Source organism: Sapajus apella, unplaced genomic scaffold, assembly GCF_009761245.1.
Source record: "Sapajus apella isolate SASKATOON/1434 unplaced genomic scaffold, GSC_monkey_1.0 scaffold14, whole genome shotgun sequence".
Lineage (NCBI taxonomy): Eukaryota > Metazoa > Chordata > Mammalia > Primates > Cebidae > Sapajus > Sapajus apella.
In genome coordinates this window covers 3,030,870-3,050,640 of record NW_022436954.1, presented here as the reverse complement: position 1 = coordinate 3,050,640, position 19,771 = coordinate 3,030,870, and the positions used below count along the sequence as shown (strand labels likewise).

Here is a 19,771-nt window from a genome sequence, read left to right as displayed (position 1 = left end):
AAAAAAAAAAAAAAAAAGCCGGGCGTGGTGGCTCAAGCCTGTAATCCTAGCACTTTGGGAGGCCGAGGCGGGTGGATCACGAGGTCAAGAGATCAAGACCATCCTGGTCAACATGGTGAAACCCCGTCTCTACTAAAAATACAAAAAACATTAGCTGGGCATGGTGGCACGCGCCTGTAATCCCAGCTACTCAGGAGGCTGAGGCAGGAGAATTGCCTGAACCCAGGAGGCGGAGGTTGCGGTGAGCCGAGATCGCGCCATTGCACTCCAGCCTGGGTAACAAGAGCGAAACTCGTCTCAAAAAAAAAAAAGAGCTCAGCTTTCAGGATTTGTTGTTGTTGAGAGAGTTACTTCTCCTTGAGATTCCATAGTTACATTTTTTTCTTTTTTTCATTGAGACAGAGCTTCCCTCCTGTCACCCAGGCTGGAGTACTACACTCCATGATCTCAGCTCACTGCAACCTCCGCCTCCTGGGTTCAAGCAATTCTCCTGTCTCAGCCTCCCAAGTAGCTGGGATCACAGTGGTGCCCACCACCACCCCCAGCTACTTTTTGTATTGTTGGTAGAGATGGAGTTTTGCTATGTTGGCCAGGCTGGTCTCAAACTCCTGACCGCAGTGATCTACCCGCCTTGGCCTCCCAAAGTGCTGAGATTACAGGCGTGAGCCACTGCCCCCAGCCTGACCTAGATCTTCTAAGTTAGAAAGTCCAGAAGTGGGTGGTCATGCACCCATACCTGCCACAGGAGCCCGCCTGCTCTCCTCCCTGAAGCCAGGGCTCTGGGAACCCTTCCCTTGGGTGTGCCCTGTGGGACACTGTCCAACCTCAAGTAGGACCAAAGACCCCTGGGCTCTCGTTCTGGGGTCACCAACCTGCTATTGCCCTTTGCAGTTACCTCCCTGTGACTCCCATGGCACTGGCTGCAGGAGCTGGGCTGGGAGGGGCCAGTTGCCAGACCCTGTGGACACCCCTCATCTGGGCCTGCCCAGGGTCATGGGAATGAGGATATGGGGTGAGGGTCTGTCCTCACCAAGTCTGGTGTTTGGGAGCTCTGGAAGCAGAGTGCCATAGTGGCTGAGTTCACCTCCTTGCTCTGCGCGGTGACTTAGGAAGCCCTGGACTGGCTTCTGATGTACAGGAAGGGCTGGAGCCTTTCAGAGCTCGGCGGGTTTGTGTGAAAGCTAGGTGTGTGTGTGTCTGAGCAACTGAGTGTGGGAATGGGAGGGTATAAGCCTGTGCGTGTGTGTGTGTGTGTGTGCGCGCCTGTGAGCAGGTATTCATGTGTGTGCATGTGAGTGTGCACATGTGATTGTGCACGTGTATGTGCCTGTGTATGTGCGAGGGAGGGTCTGCATCTGAACCAGGCGGTGTGTAAGTATGGGGTACCAGCAGGCGGGGATGCGGTGGAATTTATGGCCCAAGTATTTTGAGTCCCTGAGGTCAGGCCAGAGCAACTTTTTGCCCCCTACCACCTGAGAAGTGCTCCCGGCCTCCCAGGGTCGCATGCTGGGCAGCCACTCATCACCAGAGCCCCTCTCATGCCCTTGCTGCACTTTGAGTGGGCTGGCCACCTGCAGCTGCCCGGGAGCCAGCTGACCCCCAGGGCACCCTCTGTTCCGCCTGGTGAACCATCGCCCTCTCAGCCCTCTCCCTCTGCACTGTGGCTCCAGGAGCTGTGGGGTTATTGACCTTTCTGGAAGGGTCGGCTGGTGTAGCAGACTCTCTGGCTAGGAGGGGGCATCTGCAGTGGTGGGAGAGGCTGAAGATAGCGGCCCGCTGGGAGCCGTCACCCGCAGTGGGCCCGCAGTTGCTCACCAGTGGCTGCCGTGACCGTCATGTCGCTGGGACCTGCGCTCCTCCGTCTTTGCCTTCCCTCCCAGCCTGGGTCGCTGCAGCTCCCTCACCTCCCAACCAGGCATCCACCTGCATTTATGAGCCCTTGTGCCTCAGTCCTGCTCCCCATGCAGCAGGCATAGCCCAGTCTCTGGCCCTTTCAGTGGATGGGAGGAGATGGTAAGTGAATAGTATTCTGGAGGGATGAATGTGTGGGGAGAAAGCAGTACCTGGGGGCTGTGGTGAGGGGCTTCTGTTGGAGCTCCGGTGCTGGGAAGGCTTCTTGGGGACTTTTGAGCCGAGACTGGAAGCAGATGTGGCTGAGAACCGTGTGGCTATGTGGGGAAGCATGGTCCGGCAGGGGGAATAGTCAGTGCGAAGGCCCTGGGGTAGTTTGGGGCTGGGCCTGTTTGAGGGTCTGTAGCAGAATGTAGGGGGAATGGGGCCCAAGGTGTGGGGAGAGGATGCATCAGGTCTTGAGCGGAGGAGGCACCAGGTCTGACTCATGCTTGAGGGCATCCCCCGCAGTGGCTGGAGCGAGAGTGAGCCATGGGGTGGGTGGGGTGGCTGCAGGAGCCCTGTCCACGGTTATTACCAGGATCCTGACATCAGCAGGGACCCCTCACTTCTGAAGGTGAGGAGTGACGAGATTTGGGATCTGTTCTGAAGGTAAAGCCAGCTGGATTTGCTGGCACTCTGCACGTGGGTTCAATAGAAAGATGGTCAAGGATGGCCCAGGGCTGCTCTGTGCCTTGGTGTCCCTCTGTGCCTTGATGTCCCTCTGTGCCTCGGTGTCCCTGTCTGTACAGAGGCGTGACCATGCTGCACGTCGTGGAAAACACCAAAAACAGTTTGCGGGTTCAACAAGTGTTTGCTGTTATGATAGCGGAAATGCCCTTCCCTCACCACCAGAAGTACAGTCTCTGTGCCCGCGCAGTTTCTTCTTTTCACTTCCTCATGGCTTTTGCCATGTTGGTTGGGAGGTACTCGGTGCTGGGTTGAGAGGTGATCAGTTGGGAGGTGCTAGGTGCTCTGTTGGGAGGTGCATGTTGCTCATGGGGAGGTGCTGATGCTTGATTGGGAGGTAATTGGTACTTCGTTGGGAGGTGCTTGGCACTTGGTTGGGAGTAGTTGGTGTCTTACTGACAGGTGCTAGGTGCTTGGTTGGGAAGTATTTGATTGGGAGGTGCTTGGTGCTTGGTTGGGAGGTATTTGGTTGGGAGGTGCTTGGTGCTTCGTTGGGAGACGCGAGGCCCTTGGTTGGGAGCAGTCGTCCCTGTGCTCAGATCTGGGCTGGCTTTGCCTGCACCATCTCTGGGAGCCGACCATCCCTGTTTGGCTCTGGCTTTTCTTGACTATTTGAAATGGTTTCTTTCCCTGCTTGCCTCTGAATTCTCTCCCAGAAGCCTTCCCCAGGATCATACCTGCGGCTGTTCACTCCCACCCCGGCCCCTGGGGCAAAGTTGATCTTGGTGTTGATTCCTGGGCCTCTCCCCATACCCTCCCTTTGCCCCAGTCCTTTGCCTGATGAATGAGAGTGAAAACAGTGGTATACAGGCTCCCATTCATCAGATGCAATGATGCTGATGACACCAGCTGTGGTCCTGCCTCTCCTTAGGCTTCGTGTTGCTGGGGAGGGAGAGGACTCCAACCTGTCACAGCACCTGTGGGCAGCACCCCCTGCGTGCCAAATACTGGTTTGAATAGTGGTCCTCAGGCATAAGTGTGGGTGATGAGTCCTGGGGCAGGACTGCTGCCCTGAGAGTGGGGACAGAGGAGGGGTGGGTTTTGTCCTCCATCCTGGCCAAGGGTGCAAGGTTGCAAGGAGCATGTTGGCCTTCCTCCTGGCCCTGCTGGGGCCCTGGTCATGTCCCGTGCCCTCCTGCAGTGCTGTCCTACACCAGGGTCCTTCCTCAGAGGAGGGGTCTCTGCCCCGGCCATCATCAGGAAGGGTCTCTGCGTCCGAGCATCCACCTCAGCTGTGCGTGTGACCATTTTCTTGACCAAGAGCCCCAAAGCCAGGAGAGCCCCTCTGAGACTCCACTGGGTTGTGGTTTCAGCAACGCAGGTGGCCCCGTGCAGATATCCAGGCAGGGTTGGGGAAAGCCTCGTCCCTCCCAGCTCCAGGGTGCTCACGTGAGTGGCAGACGGGGCTCTGGGGATGACCCTCTGGCCCCTGAGAAAGACACTGGCCCAGCATGGGAGGAGGCCCCAGCGAGGGGCTGCAGTGGCCCCTGGGTCTCAAATTAAAGCCAGGGTGAAACCCAACCCCCTCTTTAAAATGCAAAATGGCCCTTCCCTAAAATAACACAACCACAACCGCAGCTGGCTCTGCTAGAAGGCCATGCTGCAGCCCTTTTCTTCGGAAGTCAATTTTCCTCCGTGGAATTCGGCTGGGCTTGCGGTAGCATTTGAGACTTTGCAAGAGCACATCCACGCCAGCCAGTCTCTGGTCACCGACTGGCTTGCAAATTCCCCATTTAAGGAAACCAGCGGCCTCTGTTATGAAACTCGGGGAAGGAATGTGAGTTATGCTCTGTGCGGAGGCCCTGCTCCTGCACGTTTTCCAGCCTTTTCCATGAGCCACAGTGGAGCATTTTGGGGAGGCCTGTGTGGATTCCCCCCCCACTCCAGACTGATGCTCCCGATACCTTCTCAGGAGGTGGTAGGGGGTCTGGGCTCTGCCCAGGCTCCTAGGGGTGGGGGACATGCAGGTAAAGCAAGGCGTCCGCCCCAGGCACGTGGGAGCCTTCACTGGGCTGGCTGCCAGCACCTTGGAGTCCCGGGCTGCCAGGAAAAGTTCACCCACACCCGGGCTTTGCTGGTGAAGGGTGAGTCATATGAGGCTGGGCTTGGGCCCTCAGCAGACACATGATGTGTTCCCAGAGCTGCCACTCAGCGCCTGTAACCTGGGACAGGCCAGCCTTCCAAGGCCTCAGTTTTCTCATCAGTCTAATGGGAATAGGAATTCCCACCTTCCCTGTGTCGGTTGAGTTCTCACTAGATGCACAGGAGACAGCGGCTGGAGGGTCTGTTTGGAGAGCTGTTCCATGTGATGCCCCTCTTCTCCTGTCCCCACGGGGTGGGGGGAGCAGGGCTTGGTGACAGCAGCTGGGCATGGTTGGCCTCTGCAGGGAAGAGGGTGCGTTTGGTTTGAGACTCCTGTTCCCTCATTGTTGTTGATCTTGTCACAGCCCCTCTGGAAGGTGGAGATGGTACTCGCTTGGGAATGACATTACTCTGGGAAGCATGGCCCCTCGGTGCACCTGAGGCTCCCAAGGCCGCAGAGCACCATGGTGGGGGAGGAGGCAGCTGCCCATCTGTCATTTCGCTCTTCTGCTGGTTGGAGACCCCTGGAAGGCAAAGCAAGGCTTGTTCTCCCTGTGTCCTGGGGTCACTTATGCCTGGCTCAGGCGAGCTACCTGTTTCTAAGTCAGTTGCTACAGCCGAGGGGAAGGGGGTTTGCTGCCCACCCCAGGAAGAAGGGGGTGAGGGAGTCAGCATCATTTTACATGGACCAAGAGTGGGAGGAGGCTCCTCAGAGGACATTCTGGGCATTGTCCCCTTTCTCTGCTGAGAAGGATCGACAAAATGCAATAGGTCTGCCACCCCTTGTGTCCCGTTGCTCATTCCAGCTGGCTGGGATGAGAACTGAGTCCTCCAGGCTGGTGTGGTTCCCCTCTGGTCGCTGAGGGCCACGCCCAGCCTCTGGGGACACACCCTGTGGTCACCTTCAAATGGGGCATACTGGGCACTGGCAGGGGTGGGACCTGCCATCCTAGACCTGGTGTTGGGCACATCGTCTCTGCTCACTTTGTCTTGGTTCATTGGCCAGAGATCAAGTAAGGGCGCCCTGAGGATGTGGTTGTTTCTGGTGGTTGGGTGATGCTTGTCTCTTTGGAGCATGGAGAAGCAAAGCCACATCGTCCACAGACCTACCCAGGAATTGCAGCTGCTGCTGCTGCTGGTTCAGGGTCCATCCCACCCTTGGGTTTTATTCTTTTTTTGTGTGGCAGGGTCTCACTCTGTCATCCAGGCAGGAGCACAGTGGTGCAGTCCCAGCTCACTGCAGCCTTGACCTCCCAGGGCTCAAGGGATCATCCCACGTCAGCCTCCTGAGGAGCTGGGACTACAAGTGTGTGCCACCATGCCCAGCTAACTTTTATTTTTATTTTTTGTAGAGACGGGATTTTGCCATGTTGCCCAGGATGGCACTTGAGTGACCCACCTGCCTTAGCCTCCCAAACAACTGGAGTTACAGGCACAAGCCACTGTTCCTGGCCATGTTTTGTTGTTTTTAAAGAGTCTTAATTTTTTCAAACAGTTTTAGGTTCACAGCCATATTCAGCAGAAAGTACCGAGTTCCTGCACATCCCCGTCCCCACACCCACACAGCCTCCCCAGCTGTCAGCCTCCTATGTAGGGTGGTACATTTGTTACAGCTGAGGAAAGCTGGCTGGCGCACCATCTCCCAAAATCCATGTTTACATGGGGGTTTGCCTTTGGCTTGTACATTCTGTGGGTTTAGACAGATGAGTGAGGATGTACACCCACCATTCTACGTCATACAGGATAGTTCCACTGCCCTGATTGTCTGTACTTGGTCCACTCATCCCTCTCCTCCAGCCCACCCTCTGGCCACCGCTGCTGCTGATACTGATGCTTGACTGTGTATGTTTGCTTTTTTTTTTTTATTTTTATTTTTTTTATTTTTTTTTAGAGACAGAATCTTGCTCCGTCGCCCAGAATGGAGTGCAGTGGCATAATCTTGGCTCACTGCAACCTCTGCCTCTCGGGTTCTAGCAGTTCTCCTGCCTCAGCCTCCCAAATAGCTGGGATTACAGGCACGTGCCACCATGCCCGGCTAATTTTTATATTTTTAGTAGAGATGGGGTTTGACCATGTTGTCCAGGCTGGTCTTGAACTCGTGGTCTCAAGCGATCCACGTACCTCGGCCTCCCAAAGAGCTGGGATTACAGCATAAGCCACCACGCCCAGCCTGTATGTTCACTTTTTCCAGAATGTTGTAGAGTTGGACTCATACAGTACGTAGCCTTTTCAGATTGGTTGCTTTCACCTTCTCATATGCATTTAAGTTTCCTCCATGTCTTCTCATGGCTTGATAACTCATTTATCTTTAAGAACTCATAGCACAGTACACTATGCAATCATCCAAAGAACAAGGAATCTTTCTATCATCAAGAAGGGAAGGTGCCCAGATTTTACTGTTAGCTGAGAGCAAGTCGGACATGGTATATTTGGATTGCCCGACATAAGGCAGTCACACCTGAAAGCCCACCTGTTGGTTAATTCTGATGGGTGAGATTTGAGGGCAGCTTCACTGTCTGTTGTTTCATGTCTGCGTCTGTAGACAGAAACAAAAAACAAATCTGTGTTAGCGGCTTCTCCTCTTGCTCTGCCCCCTCACAGGTACATGTACTGGACAGATTGGGGTGAGATGCCCCGGATCGAGCGGGCGGGGATGGACGGCAGTACCCGGAATATCATTGTGGACTCAGACATTTACTGGCCCAATGGGTTGACCATCGACCTGGAGGAGCAGAAGCTCTACTGGGCTGACGCCAAGCTCAGCTTCATCCACCGCGCCAACCTGGATGGCTCGTTCCGGTAGGTACCTGCCCAGTCCTGGGGCACCCCCTTCCGCTTTACCCCAGCTGTCCCCAGGGCTTTTGAAGACATTCCTTCTTAACTCAGGCCTATAGACTCTTCTCTGAAACTCTGCAGACCTGAGGAATGCCGGACTTCTCAGAACCTGGAACAGCCTCAGGGTCTGGGCAGCACTTGCCCCGGCACCTGAATATTTCTTTCTTTTTTTTTTTTTTTGAGACGGAGTCTCGCTCTGTCATGCAGGCTGGAGTGCAGTGGCGCAGTCTCAGCTCACTGCAACCTCCGCTTCCCAGGTTCAAGCAGTTCTCCTGCCTCAGCCTCCTGAGTAGCTGGGATTACAGGTGTGCGCCACCATGCCTGCCTAATTTTTGTATTTTTAGTAGAGTCGGGGTTTCACCATGTTGGTCAGGCTGGTCTCGAACTCCTGACCTTGTGATCCACCCACCTCAGCCTCCCAAAGTGCTGGGATTACGGGTGTGAGCCACCGGCCTGTACCTGAATATTTCTGTAGCAAATGGGGCATGTTTATTCTAAGTAGGACAGAAAAGACTTATCTGTAGCCCACACCCATGCACAGTTGGTTTTTCTTTTTAATTTTTTTTTTTTTGAGACAGAGTCTCACTCTTTCACCCAGGCTGGAGTGCAGTGGCACAGTCTCAGCTCACTGCAGCCTCCACCTCCCAGGCTCAAGCAATCCTCCTGCCTCAGCCTCCCAAGTAGAGCAGCTGGGACTGCAGGAGTGCACCACCACACCCGGCTAGTTTTTGTATTTTTGGTAGGGATGGGGTCTCACATGTTGCTCAGGCTGGTCTGAAACTCCTAAGCTCAAGCAATCCTCCCCCGGGCTCCCAGAGTGCTGGGATTACAGGTGCGAGCCACCGCACCCGGCCCATGAACCAAATGAGGTTTTATCATCAAATAAGCAACAAAAGCTTTCCATCTGCAGAGTGTTTTGATTTTGGAATGGGGGGGGCTTGTGGCCTGACAGGGTTGTGAACAGTAACCCTGTCACATGCACTTCCCCCACCCTGGCCGCACCCCAGCTCTGGCATCCTGAGGGCTGTGGTGACAGAAGCTGTCTCAGTTACTGCTGCGTTCCCCAGTCTGACCAGGGGGCCTTCCATGTCGTAGGTGCTCAATAAAAAGTGCCAAATGAATGAGCAGGAAGGGTTTTCACCTTGTTGGGTAATTGCTTTTAGAGCCTCTGGTCACCGTAGCTTCACAGCCTGCTACTTAGAGAAACATCCCTCCATGGACAGGTGAGGGCAGTTTGGCAGTTTATTCACTGACCAAGTACTGCCTGCTTCTGGCTCTGTACCAGGCCTCAGGGATTCTCCTGGGACAGCAGATCCCATTCTAGCACTAGTGGAACTCCTGGCCCAGGAGCAGGGGTGGGATGGGAGTGGCTGGTAACAAAGCAAGACCCCTTATCTGTGACTGTGGCTGGGTCAAGGGCTGAGCTGGGGGGAGGGGCTGGTGTGGCCAGTGTCAATACAGAGGGCAACAGTGACTGCATGGGAGGACTCAGTGGCTGGATTTCTACAAACACAGGCCGATGCCCACATAAACAGACTGGAGGGCATGAGCAGCTTTGCTGCACGCTCACCAGGCCTCAGGTGTTAGTTAGCCATTGCTGCGTAACAAAACAGCCCACAATTTAGCAGCCTGAAACAGCAAACAGGTTTTTTTTATGGGGAGGGGGTCAGCAGTGAGGAGTGGATTAGCTGGGTGGCTCTGGCTCAGGGTGTGACTTGAGGGTACACTTAAGCTCCTGGCTGGGGCCTCAGTCCTCTGAAGGTTTGAGCACAGCCGGGAGATCTGCTTCCAAGCTCATCCTCATGTCAAGAGGCCTCTGTGTCTCCTGTTCCTCTTATGCTGAGCCACATATCTCTTTTGGGCTGGTTTGAAAACACCCGTTATCCCTGGAAGTGCAGACCGGCTGGGTCTGGTTTGAGATTTGGGAATGTGGCCACCCTGTAGACTGTGGTTCTTGGGAGCTGAGCGCTCTTACAGTTGTGGAGCATGGATTAGAGGATAGAAAGGCTGCAGCTGAGAGTGCTCTGGTCAAAGGACAGTGACAGGGGACAGTGAGGATAATGGCTCATGCTTCTGGTGGCGGCGGTGAACGCTTACGTAGCACTTACTGTTTTTGTCCATTTAATGCTCACACCTACTCTATGAAATGTTTGCTGTTATGTTTTATTTTTACTTATATATTTATTTTTTTGAGGCAGGGTCTCGCTTTGTCACCCAGGCTGAGGTGCATTGGTGCGATCATGGTTCACTGTAGCCTCGACCTCTTTTTGTTTGATTGCTTGTTGTTGTTTTTGAGCTGGAGTCTTGCTCTGTCCCGCAGTCTGGAGTACAGTGGCACGATCTCAGCTCATTGCAGCCTCTGCCTCCTGGGTTCCAGTGATTCTCCTGCCTCAGCCTCCCAAGTAGCTGGGATTACAGGTGCCTGCCACCACGCCCAGCAAATTTTTGTATTTTTTAAATCAAGATGGGGTTTACCATGTTGGCCAGGCTGGTCTTGGACTCCTCACGTCAAGTGATTTGCCCACCTCAGCCTCCCAAAGTGTTGCGATTACAGGTGTGAACCACTGTGCTCAGCCCCAGCCTTGACTTCTTGGGCTCAAGTGGTCCTCCCACCTCAGTCTCCCAAGTAGCTGAGACCACAGGCATGCACCATCATGCCTGGCTAGTTTTTTTTGGTATTTGTTTGTAGAGACGGGGTTTTACCATGTTGCCCAGGCTGGTCTCAAACTCCTGAGCTCAAGCCATGCATCCACCTCGGCCTCTCAAAGCACTGGGGTTACAGGTGCAAGTCACTGTGTCTGACCTGTGTTTGCTGTTATGATCCCCTGTGCACAGAGAGGCACGTGAATTTGGCCAAAGCCACACAGCTAGTTACAGCCAGGGTTGGAACCTAGAGTCCGTAGCCCCAGGGTCCATTCTCCTACCTGCCTCCCCTCGGGATTCTTCTGCCTCTGCAGCACCATCACTATTCACATGGAAGCATCATATGTGGGGTATGAGCTCCGCAGGCCCTTATCTGTGACTGTGGCTGGGGCAAGGGCCAAGGCTGACCTTCTCTCAGCACTTCTGGCTGAGACCAGGAGTGATGGGCCTCTGGCTTCACTCATCAAAAAATGGCAACATGGCTGGATATGATGGCTCACGCCTCTAATCCCAGTGCTTTGAAAGGCTGAGATGAGAGGATCATTTGAGACCAGGAGTTCCAGACCAGCCTGGCAACAAAGCAAGACCCCATCTACTGAAAATAAAAATTAGGCCAGGTGTGGGCTCACGCCTGTAATCCCAACACTTTGAGAGGCTGAGGTGGGTGGATTGCCTGAGCTCAGGAGTTTGAGACCAGCCTGGCCGACATAGTGAAACCCTGTCTTTACCAAAGAATACCTCCCAAACGTTAGCTAAAGGCAGGGTGGTAAACACCTGTGGTCCCAGCTACTCTGGAGGCTGAGGTGGGAGAATTGCTTGAACCTGGGAGGCAGAGGTTGCTGGAAGCCGAGATCACACCACAACACTCCAACCTGAGTGACAGAGTGAGTGAAACCCCATCTCAAAAAAAAAAAAAAAAAAAAGCCAAAGAGTTAATTTTTTGTTCTGTGAATTTCACTTCAATAATTTTCTTAAAAAGCAGCATCAACAAAAACGAACAAAAGAGGTGGCAGATCTGCAGAGCGTGAACCCACAGCTTCCATCTTCCCTGTGCAACTTCATGAGCATTACCCTTTTCTGGCAGCTATGCTGAGGGCTGGGGACATGGCGGGGACCCTCTGCCCCCAGGCCCACCCTCAGGGAGCCTGTCACAGGGAGAGGGATGTTAAGCAAATAAAACTACACACTACTAACCTTGCCACAGTATGATCCTGTTACCAGTGTTCACACTCGCATTACACGCGAGTCCGCATTTGCTGGGCACTGTAAGCATCTAGAAAAGAATATCTGTTAACTCGTGTTGATGCCAAGTTTAATTTACTCTGATAATATAAATTATAAGCATTGTAAGAAGGATCGAGTGCATGTGGCCTGATTTGTATTCAGAGGTTAAAGCCTTGGGCAGGAGAGGTGTCCTTTTCACCAGACATGGCTTCCTCCTTCTTCCCTGGGGGAGACTTTGACCTAGGGGATCCCCTGTATCACTGTCACAGACTGGGTTTGGGAGGTGCCCTGTGCATGCCGGGAGAGACATAGGAGGGTGCCAACTCCTGGGGCTCTTGACCTGGCCTTACTTGTCTGATTGAAAGTAAATGAGAGGCCGGGCGTGGTGGCTCACGTCTGTAATCCCAGCACTTTGGGAGGCCGAGGCGGGCAGATCACCTTGGGAGTTAGAGACCAGCCTGGCCAACATAGTGAAACCCTGTCTCTACTAAAAATACAAAAATCAGCTGGTTGTGGTGGTGGGCATCTGTAATCTCAGCTACTCAGGAGGCTGAGGCAGGAGAATTGCTTGAACCTGTCTCAAGTTCCAAGTGAATTGCAGTGAGCCGAGATCGTATCACTGCACTCCAGCCTGGGTGACAGACCAAGCAAGACTCCATCTCAAAAAAAAAAAAAAAAGAAAGAAAGAAAGTAAATGGATCAGCAGGAATGACTGTCAGGGGATCCTCCTGATGGCTCCCCCACCCCGCCTCCCTGACTGCAGGCAGAAGGTGGTGGAGGGCAGCCTGACGCACCCCTTCGCCCTGACGCTCTCCGGGGACACTCTGTACTGGACAGACTGGCAGACCCGCTCCATCCATGCCTGCAACAAGCGCACTGGGGGGAAGAGGAAGGAAATCCTGAGCGCCCTTTACTCACCCATGGACATCCAGGTGCTGAGCCAGGAGCGGCAGCCTTTCTGTGAGTGCTGGCTGCGGCATGGAGGCGTAGGGAGGTTGGTGGGTAGAGTAGGGGGCAGGTGTCCCTCCCTGCAGAAGCCCATGCTCTGGGGGGCCCCCCTGTCAAGGGGACTCTGCTGCAGTGAAGGGAGGTATGTGCAGAGTGTGTGGCTGTCTGGGGGGCGAGGGTCGCAGAGGGCCCCTCCTCTGCAGAGCTCGTGGGGGCTGTTCCAGGCTCAGCAGTGGCAAGGGGATTCCCAAGGGAGGCTGCCTCGTTTTCAAGGCCCAGAAGTTGCATATGTACGTGTGTGTGTGTGTGTGTGCGCGCGCGTGTGCACGCGTGCATGCATATTAAAAGTGTGTGTGTGTGTGTGTGTGTGTGTGTGTGTGTGGCTGGGCACAGTGGCTCACATTTACAATTCCATCACTTTGGGAGGCTGAGGCAGGAGGATCACGAGGTCAGGAGTTCCAGACCAACCTGACCAACATGGAGAAACCCTGTCTCTACTAAAAATACAAAAAAAAAAAAAAATTAGCCGGATGTGGTGGCAGGCGCCTGTAATCCCAGATACTCAGGAGGCGGAGGTTGCAGTGAGCTGAGATCACAACATTGCACTCCAGCTTGGGTGACAGAGGGAGACTCTGTCTCAAAAAAAATAAATAAAATAAATATAAATATATCTATCTATATGTATACGTATATGCATTTTTGATAGAGATCAGATCTTGCCATGTTGCCCAGGCTGGTCCCAAACTCCTGGGCTCCAGTGATCCTCACACCTTGACCTCCCAAAGTGCTAGGTCACAGGTGTGAGCCACCATGCTTGGCCCTGCAAGTTGCATATTTATCAATGAATAGCCAGCTCATAGTCAGCAGTTCTCAGCCTAGGGGCTACGCAGGGTTATGACAGAGGCCCCTGATGGTGAAATGTACCAGCTTCTGTGACAGTGGGGGCTGCGGCTCTGGGGACAGTTGCCCACCCCCCCAGGGACCAGGGATGGAGATTTCTAGCCAAGCCATTATAGGAGGTTTGGACTTTGAATTTAAAGGTGGATCCCAGGGGTGGCAGCTGTTCCCAGAGCAGGACCCTGGAGGGTGGGGCTCTCTGCAGCTGTTTCCTGGTGATAAAGTCATGATCACAAAACCCATCTACACTTGGAGCAGTGTGCGGGAGGGAGAGGTTCATTGTGGTGAGTTTGTTGTTCCAGGTAACTCAATATTTTGGGGCTCCTACACCCCAGCTTTTTCCTGGGTAGAATGAGATGCTGGAAGCAGTTATTGAGTTCTGTTCAATTGCTGTTGGTCATAGAAGGGACTGGGAGAGTGACAAGCTTGGCCCCCCTGGCAAGAAGGACTGTTCCTGTGGAAGCTGCCAGGTCCACACCTGGCACAAAGACAAGACAAGCCTTTTGCTGAGGAGCCCACCATCCCTGGGTTCCCATCACTACCATGCAGGCAGGTCCTCACCTCTGCCGTTGGAGTGTGGGGGCAGGCTTTGCAGAGGGGTGTCCTTTTGGGGCCCCGAGGAGCTGGGGAAGGTTTTCTAGTCATAGGAGCTTGGTGGGAGGGAGCAGGTGGGGAGGATGCTACTCCATGGGCAGGTCACATCTGGATGTGACGGTGGCCAGGAAGGCCATGGCCGGTTTTTGGGAGATTGCAGGCCATCTGGCCAGGCTGAGGGCCTGACGTGGAGGGACCGGAGATGAGGCAGGTGGAGCAGTGCCTGCCGGGAGGTCCTTGATGCCACCTGAGGCTTGGGCAGAGGGATACACTGGGTCTGTCATGGGGGATGGGGAGGCAGGGTGTGACTCATTCAGAAACAAGTGATGGTCCTCTTCTGGAACCTTCTCTCACTCTGTCCTGGTTTTCCCAGTCCACACTCGCTGCGAGGAGGACAATGGTGGCTGCTCCCACCTGTGCCTGCTGTCCCCAGTGGAGCCTTTCTACACGTGCGCCTGCCCCACGGGCGTGCAGCTGCAGGACAACGGCAGGACGTGTAAGGCAGGTGAGGTAGCAGGACGGGGCGGGTGGGCAGGCAGGTGGGGCCTCCTTGTTCCCACTGCTGTCTGAGCACATGGGCTGTGGCCACCGGAGGTGCCCCAGAAGTAACATCTGTGAACCCTTTCAAAATGATTCCCCGGCAGGTGTGGTGATTCAAGTCTGTGGTCCCAGCTACTCGGGAAGCTGAGTTGAGAGGCTCACTTGAGCCCAGGAGGTCAATCCTGTTTTCGTTTTTTTTTTTTGCCCCAGATATTTTCCCACTTTTTTACTCTCCGCCTTGGTGTCGGGCACTGGGCGCTTCCCGGGGCTGTTGCAATGAGGCAGGGCTCTTCTCCTCTATGGCACGGCCGAGGATCTTTCTTTCCAGGTGTTAGGTTTGAGGTGGGCCCTTTGGGAAATCACACATGTTCAGGATGCAGCTCACCTTCAGGGGTGCTCCGGGGCCTGGAGGTCGCCGGTCTGGGGCTGACCCTGGGGCCTCGTGAGAGAGGGGGTAACGAGATGTTGGAAAGCACTATCCCTGGGAGCAGTTTCTGTAGGTTGCAGAAGGTGGTGGGGGTCGGTGCCTGCTCCCTGTGCCGGTGTCCCACTCCCGGAGATGAAAGTGAGGGCAGGGGCTTCCAGGTGGGCTGGCTTCCAACTCAGGTACAATCCTAAGGGGCAGAGTCTTGGTGTGGGGCCCCTAGATAGACTACCCTGGCGTCCAGTGGGTGGAGAAACCTCCTCCCTACTCCCATTGCTGTCTGAGCACACGGTGGGGTTCCTGACTGGGACAGCTTCCTGGTCCCTCTGCTCCCCATGGCTACGGTCTGTATTTGTGTGCAGTAGCCAAGGCAGTGTGTGTGGTCATGGTGTCCGTGGCTGGTGGGTCTTTTCTCTGCTCCCTGGCAGGGGTCCTGCCTTTGGTGAGGACTTTCCAGGTTCGTGTTTGTCTTTCTCTTTCTGAGAGCAGAGCATCTTTCATGAAGACGTGGCTGTTTCATCGAAGGGTCTGACCACTGTGCCAGCTACTGCAGGGGGGATGGCTGGAGAGTCTCCCCACAAAGGTCTTGTTTTCCCAAGTGGGGAGAGGGGGAACTTGAGAAATGGGGACTTGGGCGGCCTAGTCCTCATGGCTCCGGTCAGCACCCCATTCATTCACGTTTGCTCATTCATTCATTCGTCTGTCCATTTACTTGTTCAGCAGGTGTTGCTTGAGCACTTGTGTGCTGGCATTGCTCCGAGGCCCTGGGGACCCCACGGTACAGACAGAATCCCTGGCCCCTGATGCTCGCGCTCTGGGGCTGGGTGGGTGGGGGAGACAGCACAAGTGAGTCCACAAGGGAGTCAGTGCATTAGAAAGGGTGCTTGTTGCCGGGCGCGGTACTCACGTGTCATCCCAGCACTTTGGGAGGCGGAGGCGGCTGGATCACGAGGTCGAGATCAAGGTCATCCTGGCCAACATGGAGAAACCCCGTCTCTACTTAAAATACAAAAATTAGCTGGGCCGTGTTGGCATGTATCTGTAATCCCAGCTACTTGGGAGACTGAGGCAGGAGAATCGCTTGAACCTGGGAGGCAGAAGTTGCAGTGAGCTGAGATTGGGCCACTGTACTCCAGCCTGGTGACAGAGGGAGACTCCGTCTCAAAAAAAAAAAAGAAAAAAAGAAAAAGAAAGGGCAAGTGTCCTGAACACTGGCTCCTCCATCACCTCTGGGGCCCCTCGATGTTTACGGTGCACCTCGGCCTCAAAGGCTATGTTGAGAGAGAAACTGGACCCAGGGAAAGAGTCCAGATGAGCTACCTCGTGAGTGACCTGGTGACAGCAGCGGTTTGGACCAAGCAGGTTAAGGGCGGATTAAGACCCTTGAGTGGGAGGAGTGGCTTGACCAGTGTTGGAAACAGATGCTGGGTGCCGCAAAGAAAAATTAGCACTGAGACAAAGGATCTCTCAGCAACACAATTTTTACTTCCTGTGCTGCAGGAAGGGTACCCTTGCTAGCCATCTTTCCACGAGAGTACAACGAACAAAGGAAAGCAGACATATTTATTTCTTACGCTTTTGGGGTCGTCCTTACTGCTGTGTCAGATCTCTGTTGGGTGGAGCCAGACCTCACAATCTAAAACCTGATTGGCTAATAACTTGGAACTTTTCTAAACAGGTAAAAGCAATGGAGAGCAAAAAAAAAAAAAAAAGTGTTGCTGAAAAATCCTTTGTCTCAGTGCTGATTTTTCTTTGTGGCACTGAGCATCTATTTCCAGCAACCAGGTTGGATGAGCCCCTGGTTTACAGAGGAGGTTGAGGGCAAGTCACCGGCCTGGGGTGGCTCACAGCAGGTTGCATAGTAGGTTCTAGCAGATGAGGCCTGGCTTCCAGCGACATGAATGTGCTGCTGCCCCATTCCTGGGACCTGGTGGGGCAAGGCCCTGGTCTCCCTCACAGACTGCCCAGGACCTGCCCGCTCTCTGGAGGAGGGGTGCCTTGGCTGCTCAGCCTCAGTGGAGAAGGATGCTTGGCCTGCCGGCTGCCCGGGAACCTTGGCCTTCTCAGAGTTTGTTTTTTTTCCTTCCTGTCTGTCTGTGGGTGAGAAGAGGCTGAACTCAGTGCTGGAACATTCTGCACCGTGTTAGTCAAAGTCCTGGTGGAAAGGGAAAGAGTGAGGACATACAGGTGCATGATGGCAGGGCGCGGCCACCACAGTCAGGCCTGGGGGACGGAGGGGAGAGGGCATCACTGGAACATGGCACAGGCTTAAAACAGGTAGCTTCAGCCAGGCACGGTGGCTCACGCCTGTAATCCCAGCATTTTGGGAGGTCGAGGTGGGTGAGTCGTTTGAGGTCAGGAGTTCAAGACCAGCCTGCCCAACATGGTGAAACCCCGTCTCTACTAAAAATACAAAAATTAGTCAGGCAGTGGTGTGCCTGTCATCCCAGCTACTCAGGAGACTGAGGCAGGAGAATTGCTTGAACCTGGGAGGCAGAGGTTGGGGTGAGCCGAGATTGCACCACTGCACTCCAGCCTGGGCAACAGTGAGACCCTGTCTCAAAAACAAAACAAAACAAAACAAAACACCAGGCAGCTCATCCTGGCCAATCTGAAAAAGGTGGAGCATATACATTCCCCAATATCCACAAATATTCCAGAAAATATCCTAGAAAAAAGCAGTTAATGAGACGGGCCTGGTTCCCCTGCCCCAAGGTGCACATGTGGTGGGGGCTGTGTCAGGAAGCAAGCTGGCATACAGATGGACAGAGTCAGGTCAGACCTGGATTGAGTGTGGGACTCAGCAGTGGCTAAGCTGGAGACTCCTGTGCTGGGGATGTGGCTGGCAGTTCAGAGGTCTCTCAGGAGGCCTGAGACCTGAAGGACTAAAAGACAGAAAGGCGAGAAGGAACAGCAGGTGCGGTGACTCTGAAGCAGGAGCATGTCAGTCCTGGGACCGACTTCATGGGGTGTGTGACCTGTGTAGTCACATGAGGTGAGCTCTGTTGTTATTGACCTGAAATTCCTACCTTTTGAGTAAGGGGCTCTGTTTTGTAGCAGTCCCCACAAATTCTGTAACGGGCACTGCTCTGTGAGTTTGGGAAGCTGGAGGGAGGTCTGGAGGTGTTCTCTTACTCTCTCGGTGTGTCTGTCTCCACGTTTTATCTTCTCGTGGTTTTTTTTGTTCTCCAGCCCTCCCTGCATTTTTTGTTTGTGACTGTGTCTATGCTTGCAATTGAACCATAGGCTTCCGGCCATTTATTTCACTTTATGCGTTGCAGAAGCATTTGCGATTACAGGAGGTATGTATCAAAGACGTGAGTTTTAGTGCCTGAAGAACATTTTTTTTTTTTTTTTGAGATGAAGTCTTGCTCTGTCGCCCATGCTGGAATGCAGTGGTTCACTGCAGCCTCCACCTCCCAGGTTCAAGCTATTCTCCTGCCTCAGCTTCCCAAGAAGCTGGGATTACAGGTGTCCACCACCACTCCAAGCTAATTTTTGTATGTTTAGTAGAGATGGGGTTTCACCATGTTGGCTAGGCTGGTCTTGAACTTCTAACCTCAGGTGATCCACCTGCCTCAGTCTCCCAAAGTGCTGAAATCACAGGTGTAAGCCACCACACCCAGCCTAGTGCCTGAAGGATATTTTATCAAGACATGTCTTTTAGCTGTCCTCCCTCTACAGGTTGTTTCTGTTCTGAGTTTTTGCCATTTCTGAGTCTCACCGCTGTGGGCAGGTAAGAGCTGCTTGGGGCCTGAGCCCTGGAGTCAGAGGGAGCAGGGTCTGGTGTCTGTTACCGCCATCGATTGGTGATGTCTGCCTAAACACTGTGTTGCATCAGCTGGGGATGTCTGCCCTGGGAGAGCAATGGGCATGCTGGAAGCAGGTGTGGTTACAATCTCTGCTCTTGGAATATCAAAGCAAGGCTGGGTGTGGACATTTATCGAAGGAGTGGGGATGGACACACCGCCCCCGACAGGCAGATCATGCATTCATGCCTGTTAGGCGCCTTGCCCCGACAGGGGATCTCACACAGGGAGCTTTTGTTAAGGGTCCCTCTGTGGCCCCCTCATGCATCAGCATTCCAGGAACGGGTGTGGGCCCTGATAAAATCTAGAGTCATGGCTCAGTGAAGTTGTACAGCTGGACAAGCCTGGAGACCCCCAAATACCTTGCCCAGGCTACCCTGGCTTGCAAAGGGCCATTGCTCATCCATGGGTAGACGGAGCCGTGCGGGTGCCTGACAGGCGGTAGGTGCCCAGTGTCCAGCTGCCACGTCCACCGTCCATGCCCTTATCACCGTCCTGTTGTCACCATGACTGTGCTTCAGGTGCCGTGGCTGCTGTCAGGCCCGTGAGAGCTGGGGCAGGATCTCTCAACGTCCAGATTTGCCCTCATCGTCCCAGAGTCCTCCCACACCTGGGGAACTGGCTGTCACTGGGAGCCAGTAAGGGGGTGTTGATTTCTTTTCCAACCAGAAGCGGGAGGGGCCATGGACTTAGGTGGAACCCTGGGGACTGGCCACCCGAGGCTGAGCCCTTCAGAGCATTGCGCTCTTTCTGCAGATGTCACTCCTGGTCTCCATGTCAGGCCCAGAGCAGCCCTGGGGAGTCCTCAGGGCTCATTTTCCTGCAGGGGGGTATGTGGGGGTGGGCAGGGGCAGGCCCTGTGGTGATTAGAGGAGGCTGCCTGCACTCACAGAGGGTGGGTGGGCCACCCAGAGGCGGAGGCCCCTGCAGGCTGGCAGGGGTCTGGTGGCTCTGGCCCCAGCCCTGGTGGCTCTGTGGCATGGAGCTGACACCACAGACACCTGTGGGGTTGGACCACTGGATGAGCAGCAAGCCCTGCCCTTCCTGTTGGAAGCTTTTCCAGTCCAGAGCCGTCGGGGCCACAGGGGCTGAGCACACAGCTCCATGCTCCGTGGAGACTCAGCCATTGTCACCTTTCCCTGGTCTTGTGGGCACTGTCTTTGCCCCAAGCCCTGAGAGGCACTTTTACCCATAA

At 54.3% G+C, this 19,771-nt stretch overlaps 1 protein-coding gene across 1 annotated transcript in view; it reads left to right on the top strand.

The window, feature by feature from the left end:
• Positions 1–19,771, top strand: part of LRP5 (LDL receptor related protein 5) — a 131,919-nt gene that overhangs the window by 35,040 nt on the left and 77,108 nt on the right. Inside the window, exons 3-5 of the mRNA XM_032282590.1 lie at positions 7,264–7,461; positions 12,128–12,324; positions 14,177–14,308. Of these exons, the coding sequence (XP_032138481.1) occupies positions 7,264–7,461; positions 12,128–12,324; positions 14,177–14,308 (527 nt within the window). The remainder of the gene's footprint in view (positions 1–7,263; positions 7,462–12,127; positions 12,325–14,176; positions 14,309–19,771) is intronic.